This window comes from Microplitis demolitor, chromosome 10 (assembly GCF_026212275.2).
Source record: "Microplitis demolitor isolate Queensland-Clemson2020A chromosome 10, iyMicDemo2.1a, whole genome shotgun sequence".
NCBI lineage: Eukaryota > Metazoa > Arthropoda > Insecta > Hymenoptera > Braconidae > Microplitis > Microplitis demolitor.
The window spans coordinates 4,284,143-4,301,034 of record NC_068554.1 but is presented as its reverse complement, the minus strand read 5'-3'; the positions used below and the strand labels follow the sequence as shown (position 1 = coordinate 4,301,034).

The 16,892-nt window shown below is 28.2% G+C and overlaps 1 protein-coding gene across 1 annotated transcript; it reads right to left on the bottom strand.

Moving 5' to 3' along the window:
* Window positions 1–208: 208 nt before the first annotated feature.
* LOC103578254 (MAP kinase-activating death domain protein) lies at window positions 209–16,863 on the bottom strand. The gene is made up of 23 exons (XM_008559259.2): window positions 16,438–16,863; window positions 16,171–16,339; window positions 15,250–15,418; window positions 15,001–15,178; window positions 14,770–14,927; window positions 14,412–14,709; window positions 13,275–13,637; window positions 13,090–13,196; window positions 12,319–13,025; window positions 12,005–12,243; window positions 11,514–11,933; window positions 11,247–11,444; window positions 9,529–10,128; window positions 9,258–9,449; window positions 8,054–8,153; window positions 7,251–7,691; window positions 6,914–7,043; window positions 6,634–6,850; window positions 6,188–6,460; window positions 4,881–5,057; window positions 1,516–1,588; window positions 1,404–1,450; window positions 209–890 (listed from the first exon to the last, which is right to left on the bottom strand). The coding sequence occupies exons 1-23, from the start codon at window positions 16,531–16,533 to the stop codon at window positions 741–743; spliced, it is 5,502 nt and encodes a 1,833-aa protein (XP_008557481.1). The 5' UTR covers window positions 16,534–16,863; the 3' UTR covers window positions 209–740.
* Window positions 16,864–16,892: the final 29 nt, after the last annotated feature.

The following is a 16,892-nucleotide window of genomic DNA, read 5'->3' as shown; positions in this document are numbered from 1 at the left end:
TTTAATAAATATAGATATACAAATCCATGTGTGATCGGGTACTAAGTCTTACCTTAACTTAAAAATTAAATACTGTAAAATAATAACTTTAATTAATTGAATATCTTTTTTTATTAACCATTAAACATTTCATTATTATTATTACTTACAATAATGTTTCATTTTTCTTATAATTTAATTATTATCTTTCAACTACAAATTACTCATATGTTTCATTCTCTATCGATAGTTATTACTCTTTTTTAACTTATTAGTTTTTTTTAATTTTTTTTTTACAATATATTATTATACATAAATTTATGATTTTCATTTATAATCAGGCGGTCGTTATACAAATAAAATATCAACAATAATTTTCTTCGTTAGATAAAACATTTAGGTCAATAAACAAACAATAAAATACTAATTTATATTTGGTATAAGAAGAAATTGCATTTTAAATTAGAAAAAAAAACGTTATTGTTATTAATTTATCACATAGGCACTCATACGGGTATTGCTTGTTAAGTTACAACTCATTAAATATTCAAGGGACTAAAAATAATAAAAAATAATTATTTAAAACTATTTCTTTGGCTCGAAACTATTATTTTAAATATACTTGTTATTTACAATTTATTTATAAATATCAACAATTATTAATTAGTGATTGTTAAGTTTATTGAAAATCAATTTATGTTTTTTTAAATTTATTATTAATTGCTGTAAGATTCGTATGTTTGATGAAAATAATTTATGTTTTAATTGTCGGTATGTTTTATTTTTCTTTCTTTTATAGTGACACCAGTATTTGATAACGATTCTTGCTCTTGTCTTGATAATTTACGTTGTTTTAGTCCCGTTGCCAAATAAGAAAATACACATATGACTGCATAACATATTTCTCTTGCCTAAGAAATAAATAAATGAATAAATAAATAAATAAATATAGGGGATAAAGAGAGGGCAGCAAAATGAGGTCAAGAAAAATTAAGTTTTCGGAGACTCAAATACGTTAAATCTTATAAATTAGTTTTGTCCAAAGAAAATATTTTTAAAAAAGCAATTATATATCGCTTAAAGTAATAGATTAAAAAATTATTAAAAGTTAATTAAATTTTAAAAATTGTAAATATTTTCAAGTTGATTATTGAAATACATCTGAAGTAATTTGACACTGAGTTTTTTTATTGTAAATTAATAAGAAAAAAAATCAAATTTCATATTATTTTTTACAAAAAAAAATTTTTCGAAAACAGTAAAAGAAGAATTAAAAATAATGCTCAATTATATTTACAAAAGTGATGTTGGAATTTTAAAAAAATAAACTTTTTATAAAATTTTGAAAATACCCCGTTTTGCCCCTCCCTTTCCTATAGACAAATAATTACAATAATAATAAATAATGAATTATTAAAACATACCATCGATGATAAATATTTATGCTGAATTATTTGTCGTGTCTTAGGATCTATAAATAAATAAAAATAATTATAAAATAAAATTGTATTAATAACTAAAATAATAAATACTCACTAAATTCTTCAAGTACAAAAATGCCCCCGTTTTGAGTGAAGCATTTTCGAATATGTTCAAACCTCACGAAGAACTGTAAGCAAATGAATGTTCATTTTACCACAAAAAAGTAACAAATGTTAATAAAATAATAATAAAATAAATTAAATCTATCACTTAAAATAAATAACGCATGCACTTGACAATAACTTGAGCTATCTTAATACTTCCTCCTGTATTAAAAAATAATATTTAGCAAAAAAAAGCCATACATTTACAAATAATATCACATTTTTAAATACTAATTGACAATAAGTATAAAAAATAAATATAAAGTGTTGTTGCAACGTTGAGGCAGTGACAGGCAACTCTGGAGATGGCCTAACTTTAAAAATCATAGATTATATAGATATTATTGTATATAGCTTATTTATATAATAATTAATAATAATAAAAAAAAATAAAATTAATGACAATAATAATAATAATAGTAATATTTAAGTGCCAAATGTGTGCATCGAGTGTCTACACGAGCGGTGGATTATAATTTTTCTACCTAGGATGCGATTTGTATAATTGCTTATATATTCTTATGTTTCCAAGTGATTTATTTATCTAAGTTTTTAAATATTTTATCTATAGACACGATTTTGTATAGATTTTATTTGAAATATTTGTTTTAATTGTAGTAGTATTATGTTATTAAATAAAACATGGACCATACATCTAACATTTAGTAGTGACAATCTATATAAATAAAATATAAATATAAATAATAATTAAATTGCAATGTGATAAAGCACTTAAACATAACTAAATAATAACAGGGTTGACTAAAAACAAGATACTTGGATTTATTAATTATAATAATAATATTAATATTGATAAACAAAAATTATTATTATTTTATATTTTATTTTTTTTTTAGGTAAGAAAGTAAAATAACTATAATGTTAAACTAAAAATTAAATAAACGGGCAACATTTATATCAAAATATTAAAATAATAATAATAATAAATTGCACAATGAGTCATTTTTTAAATATACCTCGAAATCCTGTTTGTCCAGCCAGAATGAGAAGGGGCATTGTCGTAAGACAGGACAACAAACAGAAATATATATATTTATATATATTTTTACAATAAATAAATATATTAACTTTATTTATATTATATTTTTCTACTGTTCAGACGAATTTTATAAAACTTTATTATCACCGCTTATAATATTCGACGACTTTATAGATTTATATATATATTTAATAATAATAATATAATATGTCATTTTATTATAGTTTTGAGGATAACAAGGACCATCTCAAAAGTTCCCCACATAAAAAATAAATTCCAATATAAATTTAATCGATCTTAAATTTAATTATTTATCAATTACTTTTAATTCGCTTTAATATTGTTAAAAATAAATATTTAAAATGGCATTCAACATTTAATATATATATTTAAGGCCAATCTCAGACAACGCTCTTCACTTTTTAAAAATTTTTAATGACTTTAAGTTGTAATGACCGTATTGAAATTTTGATAATTAATTTTAAAAAAAAGTTAAACTATTAATCGAAAAAAAGACAGCGTAATAGTAATTTTACCGAGATATAGATTTTAAAAAAAAATTACAGTTGATATCAATTGGGAGTTAAACGAAATTTGAAAAATAAATTTCAAATCTTCATGTGAATTTTGTAATTCAAATTTTTCAAATTTTCTAGTCTAAAATTTATTCAAAAAATTTTGTGTAACTCTTTATTAATAACAACTGTAAGTAATTTTTTTTTTTTTAATTTATATTTTGACGAAATTTCTACTACAATGCTCTTTTTCCAATTATAATTTTTTTTTAATTAATTAATAAAATTTGAATACGGCTATGACAGTTTAAAGTTATAGTATATTTTTAAAAAGTGGCGGGCATTGTCTAAGAATGCCTTTAATGACCGGGTGCCTAAATATCCTAAAAAATTGAAAAATTGATAAATTTAATTAATGAAAAATTTATAATTTATTACTACATATTTTTCATAAATCAAATTCATAAATTTTTGAGGATATTTGAGTACTTGGTCATTAAGGACATTCTCAGACAATGTCCCCCACGTTTTACAAATATTCAAATAAAAATTATCAAATTCGCCGGCTTATAGATTTTTCAAAAAATTACTCACAGTTGTTATTGATTAGAAGTTAAATTTGGTAAATAAATTTTAGTCCACAAAATTTAAAACTTTAAATTATAAAACTAACAAGAAAATTTTGCTGAAATTTATTTTTCAAATTTCATTTAACTCCTCATTGATATCACCTGTAAATAATTTTTTTTTTAAATCTGTCTCGGCGAAATTGTAACCGCGTATCCCTTTCTTCAATTAGTGCTTTAACTTTTTTAAAATTAATTATCAAAAATTGAATACGGCTACAATTGTAAGTCATTAAAAATTTTCAAAAAAAAAAAAAAAAAAAAAAAATGGGGGAACAGTCTGAGAATGGCCTCAATGTATAATATATATTTAGCGATTGACATAAAATAAATATGTGAACTAGATTAATAATAAAATAAAATTAAAAAAAATAATATATATATATATATATATATATATGTGTAGCGACGTACACAAATAATAAAATTATTAAAAAACATGGCAACCATTATCATATATAATTAATAATTAATTATTAAAATTTTATAAATTTAACTGATAAAATAAATAAATTTAAAAAACAGTATTATATATTAATAGCTGCACATTTAGTTCATGCAATTTAATCAATAAACATGGAAGAAAAATGCATGAAGAAAAAAAATATATAAATAAAAGTACAAATATTATAAAATAATTTTTTTATATATTTAAATTTCCGTATTAATAATTTTTTTTGTTGCTATTCATCATCTAATTAATTCTAAAACTATTAATATTATTAATTAATTATTTCATACAATACAAAATTTGTAGGAGATAATATTGAGTGGTCCTTGGCGTTGAGATGTAATTAATAAAATTATAAAAATTAAAATAATAAAAAAAAAAAGTTAGTCAATAAATTTTATCGAAACTAATTAACTGTTAATTAATTAATTTTATTTATTAAAAAATAAATATAAAAGAAGATACTTTTTTTTTTTCATTTGACTCAGTTCCTATTAATTTTTAATAAACTCGGTACATTTATATGATTTGCTGAGAATAAAGTAGCAATATCCAGCTGTTGTTGTATAAAAAAAAACAGAGCGTAATTTAGAATAAAGAACAATAGAAAATAAAACTGATTAATAGATAAAAGAATAAAAGTAGTTAAAAAAAAAATAAGAAGTTTTATTTAAATTTAAATATATATTTAAAGAGGTAAATAAAGTTTAAATAATCTCATACCTTGCTATTGGCAAATAATAATCCCACACCTTCAATGCATACTTGAAGTAATCCGCCTTCCCCGGTTTTGACATCTTGCACTGGAAATTCGTCACCCAGTTCAACTCCTAGATTAGCTCGACCGCGAGCTGCTGCTTTTTCAATCGCATCTTTTATACAGTAGTAAAGATCCTTACTCTAATAAAAATAAAATACATTTTGTTTTTAGAAAAACTTCTCAACAGGGGCAGTTCATCAAATACGTTCGCACTTATGGGGGAAGGGGAGGAGGACCGCTTAGTTTGACAAGAGAGTCAGGGGGTCTAAGGAAACGTGAAGTTCGCAGCTAATCAAACAATTTTGCAAATTTTTCTCTCGGTTTTTTTTAACTTTAATTTCTTTTTACGATAGAATGTCATTCGTTTCAAATTTGTAAATATATAAATCGCGTTAATACTTTTGGCTTTAGTCATTAAGTTTAAGGGGAAACGCAACTGGAAAATAAATAGGACTATGTTGCACTCGTAGAGTAAATGAGAATTTTAAAACAAATTTTTTTGGAAACAAATTAGAATTTTGGAAAAAAAACGAAATTTGCAGTCCTCTATTAAGGATTTAAAAAACGCTACAGATTTTCTATTTTAAGTTTCCAGTGTTCGTCCGTGAATTAAATTGAATTGAAAATCGGTTGACGTTACCCTTAAAATCAAAAGGGCGTATAATATTTTGTTTAATTGCAAATCATATCATAAATTTGTTCTGGAGCTGAAATTTATTTTTTTTTAATTTTTAGCTATAAAATAAGCCTAGAAGACGAATAGCAATGAAAAAAAAAATTATACGCCCTTTGGAATTAGGAACATAAAATATTTCTAAATATATATTTCCGTCATAATGGCTTAATAATTTGATATATTTCCTCATATTTGTTTTTCGACGTCGGCGCTAATGTTGCAATCTGTCACAATCAGTTCCCTTTTATATTAAATATCAAAGAACATTTAAAAAATCCTCGGACTTCCGATAAAAAACAGAAATATTTATTTGTTCGTTATTACAGATTTTTATTGCGTTATTAAAGTTTTCTTATCGCAAATAATAAATATTGTAAAATATAAAAGTTTGTGGGCTACATATTAATTTCCATATATCATGTACGGGGTGGGAGGTCCATAATTTATGACGTAATATTCATAGGGAGTCACAGAAAATATGACAGCGTGACGTAAGAGGGTAGGGTCTAAAAAAATAAAGTTTCGCGTGACGTATTTTATGAACAGCTCCACAGTAAATTATATGAAGTAACTAATGCCATAGTAATGACTTACTTTCTTCGTATAATAATTATGCAGTTCCAACTGGTCGCCATTACGTTTAGATAAACATAATACCTTATTTTTGGGACTACATGTCATATTAACTAAGCGTTCATACCACCAACGCTCGACAATTACACCGTTTACCGATCGTAATACTAATCCATCATGCCGAACTTCTAGAAAACGTAACTCGCCTTCGGCATCTGTACCAGCATGGACGGTAAACGATTGTCTATGCATTTGTCGAGACGTCAGTGGCTTCAAATCGATATCGTTCCCGTGCTAAAACAATTTATTAAAAATACCACTTTAATAATACAGTTACTTATTTATTACACAACTTATATATTAAATAACATCCATCATTGCGTAGAAGTGGTGCATTAATTAAAATTTATTATTAAAAAATTTAATTTTTAAAATATTTCAATAGACATTAAAGTAAATAAACTTACCAAGTTGTCAATTTGATCGAGTAATTGATTAAGCTCCTGACTGTATATTAAACCGATATGACTTTTACCTAACAACCGACGAATTTTTCGTTTAAGTTCTACTTTTTCTACATTAAGCATTACTAATATTGCTGTTAAATTATGTAATAATGTACACAGTAGTCGATCTTCATCGTGTTCTAGTCGACGACGTTCACTGTCACTCAAACTTTTATATCTGATGACATAAAAAAAATTTATTCAAATAAATGAAATTATAATTTACGAAATTAAAATTTACCTTTCCATCATTTCACCTGGCCCTTGATCCATACCAATCATATCACGTTCTTGTGCTACGGCATCTAAAAACGCGTCTTCCCAAAATTGCATTTGATCCCATAGTCGTGATCTTTCTTTACCCAACAGACCTGAATAATAAAAATAAATTTTTTAAATAAAATAAGACTAAAAATCTTTTGCACCATCAAATCTTTTTTTTTGTGTACATTTGAAATATATTTTTTATATCATTACGGCGTTATATTTTTTTGTTGTTGAAATTGTTCTCTTAGTGAGCGTATGAAAATATAAGCCCCTTTGTAATTAGTGACGTGAATCATTAAATTATAAATTACCTTCAAATAAATAAGTTCTCGCAGCTTCTGGACTAGGTGTCGTAGTAGTTGGCAATAAATTCCCGCCGTGATAACGAAACCCAGCACTTAAAGATGATTTACTTGACCAAATACTACCTCGTTTTTCATTACGATTATTACCCTGCTCAACTTCACTGTCCGATACAGCACTACGTATCGATAATGTTGACTGATGAGACTGTCGGAATGCTGGATGGTTTGATAGCGCGTTTTTATTATCCGATGTATCACTTGAACTAATAATCGATGACCCATGCGTCGTACGACTACCACTTTCAGAATCAAAAGACGCCAGTTTACTTAATAATTTTCCTTTTTTTGAAAACATATCAAGAAATAAATCTGCCGTCGATTGATTACTGTCACTGGCAGACGACGGCGATACTGCATGTGATATTTCCAAGTGAACTTGTGATCCATCTAAAAATAAATACTCATTTATAACAATTTTTAAGCTGAAATAATTTCGTTATATTCATCAACTTCAATTGAAATTTGATTTTCTGCTTCCTGTAAATTATTTTAAAACTAATTTACTAGTTTATTTTAATATACCAGGTACTATGTAACTATATTTTAAACAATTAATCGCCGCTCACTGGAGGGAACGAAAATGTACAAGAGACTTATGAAAGAATATTAATTCAGTATTAAAATATGTTTTGCCTGAAGCAGACTGTAATATTTAATATTTAAATGCAACTATTCGGCGGTTAATTATTGTAACGACAAAATAAACTGCTGAGTGGTAAAAAGTTAAATAAACCAAGGGTATAAATTACCATGTAAATGCTGTGATGATAGTGTTTTGGTGACGTCAACCAGTTCTGATTTATTAGTCAAGTTAGACCGTAAATTTTCATGACTTTCAAATGAGCTTGCCTGTAAAAGTTCATATAATTATATAACTAAAGTTTTAGATTTATTTTTATAATTTTATAGCAATAAATTGTCCGAGCAACAAGAGATTAAATATTTTCACGAAAAAAATGAGGCTTGAAAAGTAATTTTGTAGTACATTTTTTTGCTTTAAATTAATGTTTATGTAAGGTAGTGCCAAATATGGACCGAGCTTCATTCAATGACCTAAATATCCTCAATAATTGGAAAATTCATGAATTTTTGCGGGTATTTAAGTACCTGATAATTAAGGGCATTCTCAACCATCCCCCTCCCCCCACTTTTTACAAATATTCAAATAAAAAAAATCAAATTGACGTATTTATAATTTTGCCGAGCCTTTTTTAAATTTTAATACAGCTGTGACAGCTTAAAGTACTTCAATATTTTTAAAAAGTGTGGGGGGGGGGCACTGTCTGAAAATCCACTCCAATTTTGTAAGCTCAAATTTTCTTACCAAATTTTCTTCAATTCTAATTAATAACAATGTTAACTAGTTTTTAAAAATCTATATCCCGATGAAATTGTGACTACGTTGTCAATTTTTAACTAATAATTAAATTTTTCTTTAATAAATTAAGTAAATTTTAATATGGTTACGACAGTTGGAAGTCATTGAAAATTTTTAAAAAGTGGGGGGAGGGATACTGTCAGAATGCTGGATAAAACTGTCAATATTTGGCTCTCTTTCCCTGTTAATTTTTAAATCAGGACCATAATTTATTAAAAAACCACTTATTGACATTTATCATAAATTCATTAGCTTTCATAACTAAGTTACAAATTAATATCTAAAAGCAATAATATTTATTAACTTTTTTAAAAAATGTGATTATTAATAATCTAATTTACAGTAATTAGTAAACTGCCGTCGAATCGCGTTATAAGTCCGGCTTGTATCTTTTTCTTTTAACCAAACTCGCGTTAATATGAGAGAGACACTAAGCGGACTTATAACGCGACTAGACTGTACTTTGAAACGTATAAAAATCTAATTATCGATAATAAATTTCACTTTTTACTACTTGATATTAATTTTTAATACTACGATTTTTTCCATGTAATTAAAATTTTCAGTATAAATACTTGTAATAGCAGAGGCGCTTCATATCCTCCATCAGTGAGATCCTTACTCCAATAGTGTGTATGAGCAATTTCCATTAATTGAAATACCGATGCCATACCACCGAGGCCGTAATTATGATAAGTATGAGCTAAACCACTGGCCACTGCTTGAAGGCACATTAGCATTCCTTTATAAATTGGCCGCGATATACACTTGAAAGCATTAACCAATTCCATTATTTTTTTATTACACTAATAAATTTATATTTCCAGTAAAATATAAAATACTTACGACGTCGTCAATGTGATCATCAGGACTTATTTTACGATTTATACCGCGATTTAATTTAGTGACGACAACGTCTCGATAACTTTCATCTTCCATAAGTTTCTTTAATCTATTAAGTTTGAAATAACCAATTCCCTCACCAGCGAGAACTTGATTAATAACTTCAGTAATAAAAGCTTGATTGTCATTGTTTGTATTTGTTCGCTCGTTGTTTTGCGCTCTTTGAATATCCTCAGCGTCATTTCTATTGCTAGTGTGCTTTATTAATGATGATTTATCCATTAATCCACCTTTCCCGCGCTTAAATGGACTAAATGACGGCATTGACGATTTATCTTTGACCTTCTGAGCTCCCGATAATAAATTATTACTATTGCGATTTGAATTATTTTTACTACCGAATAAATCACTGAACATATTGCTCGTTTGAGCGGCTATTCCATTAATATCATTGCTGACATTACTGAAAAAATCACGACCAAGATCTCGTCGACCACCCCGTGATTCTGACGCTACTAACTGGGTGTTCAATGAATCACGTTTAAGTGATTGGCGTGATGACTGGGGTATTTGTTCTGAAGACTGTTGAGATTCACCCAAGCTCTAAAAATTCATCAATACCAAAATTATCATCCGTTTGTTTACATATAAAGTTTTGGTAATTATATAGAAATGGGACTGCCTACGTTTTTGGAGATAGAAAGAAAAGTAATTGAAGCAGGGTAGAAGTACGTCTTTGGCCAGTTTTCGCCACTTAGAGATTTTAAATAAAATAATTTGTAAAATACGTAATGACATAATTAATTTTTTAAATGTGTTCAAAGATATATTTATCACACCATTGCCATGGATTTTTTTTTAATACGTTTTCCGTAATTAAAATAAAGTATTAAATCTCCAAAAATGGAGCAGTAGCCACAAATAGTACTTCTACGCTACATACTTTGTTTTGGTGTCATTTTATTTAAAAAATTTGGTTACTTTGTCCTTTTTTTTTTAGATTTTTACCGAAAATTTTATAATTTTTTCAGTTTTTCAAAGATGTCTTTTCGTAAAGTACAGTACAACCTTGTTATAAGTTACTCTATTTTTTTTTTTTCACTCATCTTGAAACAGTACCTCCACTCCAGTTCCATTAATGACAATTTTCGGTTGTCACGAAAGAGATTATTTTTGCAGTCCTTTTATAAGTTAATCAAATATGTACGTAGATAAATGACGAACGTCAACTAACTTATAAAAGGACTGCGGGTACAAACACAAATACGACGCTCACATGTGCAGAACCCTGATTAAACAAAACGATTTACTCAATGATGAGTGTACAGATGTGGCTATTAATGCCTGGTATACTAAACTAGCTCGCTATACTTTAGAATACTAGGTATTAAAGACCTCATCTGTATATTTATATAGTATTAAAAGTGAATCGTTTTGAATAATTTTTTGTAATCCGGGAAAACTGAGCGACCGCCAAGTCAAAGATAGTAATAAGGAAAAGCCATTTCCAAGAAATTTTTATCCTAGTCCTTTATAGTAACTTATAACGAGGTTTTACTGTAGATTAAAAACTAAAGAAAGTTACGTAAAGACCATTTTAATATCTTAATTTGGACAGATTTTGTAAAATAGAAAAAAAAATTATTTTTTTTTTTCTTTTCTCACTTTTTTTTTGAATTTTTTTATTGTCACATAAATAAATTGTATAAAATATATATTACCTTCAATAGACCTTTCTTGGTTGCTTCCTTAGCACTTTTAGTTAAATCCCCAAAAGTACTTTTTCCCACGTAAGTCAAATCGTCAAGAGTATTTTTACTGACACCAGCAGCGGTCTTGCTAGCTTCTAAAGCTGATTTCGAAGCTTCTTGCACAGACTTTGTTGCGCCGTCTACAGCTTTTTTCGTTTGTTGTGTCAGCTGAAATAAAAAACAATATTTAAAATAATAATTAATTGCATATTACATTAAATTTTATTTTAAAATTACATGTTCAAGAGGAGCAAAAAGACTGTCTTCTCCTGCTTCGTTTATTTTTTCTTTCGCTTGAATCTTCAGCTTGTCCATGTGAGCTAAGATACCGTCTTGGCTACTTTGTCTTGTGGTTTCACGAACCAAATCTTTGGCCTGAGAAGCTATTTGTTCAAATAACGATCCTTGAGATGACTGTCTGAGTACACCGTTGCCGTCAATTTTGTCGCTGCTCTGTCGAGTGATTGGATTAACTGGTGAAGCTGGTGAGCGTTCGTTTACTTTGGGACTTCCAGCTAGACTAGATCTACGTTGTGAATTATCTCCGATGCTCATTTGACGAGGTAGCAGTGGACCGGTCCCAGTTATACTCGGAGTCCGGTCCATGACGTTTCCAATACTCGGTTGTCGTTCCAGACTTGGAATAATCGGCGGCATCTATAAAAATATAATTAAGTTAATAAACAATGTCTACTCAATAATTAAAAAATAGACAATTTGTAATTTACATTTTTTGGAACTTGAAAAATTTCTTGAGCTTTCGGATTAAGTTCAAGTTCAGAGTCTCGATTGCAACTTGGACTACTGAGATCACTGTGACTAGAAGAAGTACTTGCTGGACTATCAGGGCGTGCTGCTGTATCTTCTTCATTACCGGGATACTGTAATGAGTCTGGAGGATTGTAAAGATTTTTAGGATCCACTGACAATGACATTTGATGCTGGGTTGTTTGTGAATGATTGTTACCTTTAATTATAAATAAAAGTATTAGAAAAACATTTAGATAGTCTATTAATAAAAGTAAAAATGAAGTAAACATACTGGGTGATAAATCAGATGAAGCCATTTCCGAAACAAAGTCAGATAAAGATGAATAAGATGAACTAGTGTTCTCAGCGCCTTCAGAATCAGATCCGCTTTCATCTGTCGGTTGGTTTTCCATTTCCTCGAGCGATTTTATAGCATTGATAAGAGAGTTCGAAGCATCCCATACAGAAAAGTAAATAGGCTCCAATGAATCAGCAAACCAACGAGCCTTGTCTCCAATTTGCGCTGGATCAAATACGCCAGTTTGGACTCGCAAAAATGCAACATTGTTTGGAGTCAGAGACCATTCTGCTAAAAATTCAACGGCTTGGGTTCGAGCAAATTTATCCAAGAATTCACTTGTCCTTGGGCGTGATCGTAAAAATGAATTTATCTGAAACGCAACCACTGGACGGGGATAAAGTCTTAGTGTGCGAGTATGTTCCGTGAAATTCGCTAGTAGATTCTGCGAATTAAAGAATCTGACCATCGCTACACGTGTCGCCACATCAACTGAGTCCACATCATTGCCGTAAATGAAAGGGTTGAACGGTTGCTGTTGCTGCTGCTGAGATTGATTGGTTGGTTTTGCTCCAACCGGGCTACTGAATGACAAACGACTCGGGCTCGATGCTGTTGATGCTCCAGGGGAACTTATTGGACTATGTTGTGATGAGTTTCCTTGATCTACACTAGGTCTATGTCGCGATGAAGGTATCACACTAAAAGTAATAATTTAAATAATTTAAAGTATTTAAAAATTTTTTAGTTTAAATTTTCAAGTACCTTAGAGTTGATTGATGAGATGCTGAGCTTTCTCTGCGGCTTGGAGACGGCACTCCAGACTGCGGAGATGTTTTCGATGATAACTGATTTGACCCCATATTTATATTCTGTAATTAAATATTATTAATTAGTAACAATAATAGATGTAATTGATTATTGAGTGATTAATAAAATAAATAAAATACATTAGAGCCGGCTTGATCCATTAATTGCATTGACTGTTTGAGATGATTTTTTAAAATAGTGCCTTCGGGTTCCGGAAGCGGAGGTATTGTCTCATGATGACCACTTGGTGGAACTATTTTATTGCTGTCTAAATCGACTAGCCAAATATCATCTGGCATACGAAAATTTTTTTTGTACATCAAAAAGGTGGCGGGTATTCCGATGACAAAAGGCGTTGGTGCTAATAGTAATTGTTCAGCGCAACTCATGCACGTCGGCAGTAGCGGAATAGCTGGGAACATGTATTCTAATGGATAAATCATTGTAACGAATGCCATTACGGACATTGAGAGAGCATTGTAATCTCTTGACTGGAGGACAATCTAAAAAATTCATTAAAATAGTTAAATTAATGTCACGGTACTGAAAATAGCAGACATCAGACAATTTTGAAATTTTTATACATTAAATAGTTGTAAGTAAAATAAAATTTTTAGAACATGCACAAAAAGATTTTTTAGTTTTTGATGTGCAATTTACAAAAGTTTTTCTTTTAGTATTTTACTTGTTTATTTAAAATAAAAAAATTTTTTTGATGCCTGCTACTTTTAGTATCATAAATTAGCCGATGTTTAATAATTTTTTGATTTTTTTATAAACATAGATTATAAAACAAAAATAATTCAAAAAATTGCACCTATAGCTTTTTTTATTTTCTACACCTGCTACTTTTAGTTTTGTTTTCTTAGTAATCGATTCTCGAGTAGGACACTTGGCTTTGTGACACCTATTAAATGTTACAAAAGCGATCAAAAATTTATATTACCAAAAAAATATCTGCTTGAAAGACTTGAGACAAGTGACAACAAAAATTAAATTACAAATAATTGTTAAATAAGTCATTTGAACGATTTTTTAATTGAAATTAATTTTCTAGGACGGAAAAATAAAGACAAATTTCCTATGATTCCTAGAACCAACATCTGTACGTCTTATTTATATAAAAAAAATTTGTGTTGTACTTTTAAAAGACAACTTAAAGTTGTCTTTGTGCTACTTGGGCTTGTTGAAAAAAAAACTCAAAAATTATTAATTGTCTACTAAGTTCAGAATCATATTAATGTCTTTATAATTTAAAAATATATAATATAAATTACCTTATGTTCTAGAAGAATTAATGTTAGGACTTTTAGACAAATTTCAACGCCTAAAAGTTCTAATGGAAGATGTAAAGGAAAATCAACAAGAGAAAAACGCGTGTGATCTGGCAGAGCAAAACATAAAGCCGGAACTTGTGGTGATAAAATTTCAAGTTCTACCCGCGTTTTATCAGGAACTGGAACTGGGGCACTGAGTAATCGCAAAATCCAGGTTTCTATTTCACGTACGTCATGTAATACGAGTGATGAAGCTCCTTGGAAGGTTTGCGACGTCAGTACACTCCAGACAGTGTCTCTAAAATATAATTAGTTAATTAATTATTTATAATTAAGTAATACTAATAATAATTATTACTTATTTGTCTGTCGTGATGCTCCAACTTTTTGCGGCAACGCATTTTCATTACAAGCGTCAATAAGTTTTTTTAACACAAACAAACATTCACGAAAACGTGAAAAAAATGGATGGTGAGAAATAATACATAATGAAGTTAATGAATGATTTCTTATCCTCTGTAAATAATAATGATAATTACTTATAGTTAAATAGTTTTATAATTTATAATTAAATATGACATAAATTTACTTGACGTCGACGAGAAGCTCGAGGTGACGGCGAATGACTTCCACCACTTTCGCTGTCGCAACTCGGTGCAGTTATTCCCAAGCGAGGAGCCCTACTGGCTAATGGTGTATCAGATCCTCTACGACTTGGGAATTCTCTTTCAGAATCACTGGGACCAATTACGCTGCTCCTGTGGTCACTAAAAATAAATTATGTAATTATTAATAGTTAGTAAATCAATAAATTTATTTGATTAGTAGTTAAGTTTACCTCGAAAACGCTGAATCAGTGCTACGCTCCATACTCCTACGCCAACTTTCTTTACGTAACTTAATGTCATTTTTGTCCTTTTTTTTCCAGACGTTATTAGACCCGGATGCAGACGTACAGCGTTCAATTGGTCGATAAAAATTAACACATATTCCGTAACGAGTTTTACCTAAAATTTAAGTAATTTATCAACTGATTAATTTATTTATTTATTTAAAGAAAAATGTATGGAATAATCAGAAATATTTTTGACCATAAAAAATTTCAAAAAAAATTTCTATTCAAATAATTATTATTTTTTATGATATTGAAATTATGATACTGAAGTTAGCCGACGTCTAATAATTTTTTAATTTTTTTTTAAAACAGTAACTCACAAAAAAAATAATATTTCAAAGAATTGCACCTACGATTTTTAAAATTTTCTACATGTGCATATTTTTAGTTTTCTTTTTTTACGTAAATTAAATTGTTGAAAAAAAATTCGAAAATAATTAATTGTCTGTCAATTTATGAATGTAAATGTAGCAGACATCAGACACATTTTAAATAATTAATAAATAGAGTAAATAATTGATAAATTAAAATTTAAAAAAAATGCGCATTTAAAAAATTTAAAAATTAATAAATGCACTTTTTTTAAAGATTATTTTTTAAATTATTTATAATTTTAAATTTGTGTGATTTCTGTTATATTCACACTCATGCTAATTCCAGGATCATTTTTTTTTATACTGAAATTAACTGACGTCTAATAATTTTTGTAGTTTTTTTAAAATACGTCAAAAAATTGCGCCTACAGTTTTTTTAATTTTCTACATGTTCGTATTTTTAGTTTTTCTTTTTTTCTTTAATTAAAGTTGAAAAAAAAAAACCGAAAATCATTAATTGTCTGCTAGCTTCAGAATAATTATTTTTTACCAGAATCTTTATCAGTGAGAGTAAATGTAAATGATGTTGAATCTTTCTGTGCACTTTTTTTAGGCCCAACACTTGAACAACCTTCTGGTTGACAAAAGTAAACCATATCCAGCGGCAATGGAAAATCTTTGTGGTCTTCAACTGGATAGCGACGTAATAATTCCGGTAACTAAATTATTTAAAAAAAAAAAAAAACAATATACTCACATGTATTGTTATCTATTTTAATAAATAATCCGATAATAAATACGTGATTATGTTAATTACCTGAACAGGTTGTCGTGAAACTGGTGGTGCTTTAGTTCCAACGATAGCCAAATAATCAACCAGTCTTGGACACAAAAATTTTTTCTGTACGTCCATTTTGTTAAATAATATTTATAAAAAATTAATTATTTATTATTTGAACGGTTTAACGTCAAGTTGACAGATAATTGCTTGAATAATTATTGTTATTTAATAAGCTAATTAGTGTACTCATAGTGTGATTTAATTATGAGCGAGAAGAATACGAACTACTGACAAGAAGAAATGTAATAAATTGTCTTGTCTTTTTAAATTGAGTTAAGATGAAAATCAATACTATCCCTCTGTCATTATATTCTTATGACATATTATAGGAAATTACTTATATATATATGTATAAATATATATATTTAAAAAATAGTCTAGCTTTGAATGTCGTCGACTTGAAAGTCGTGACGATACTAAACTCTCCTAAA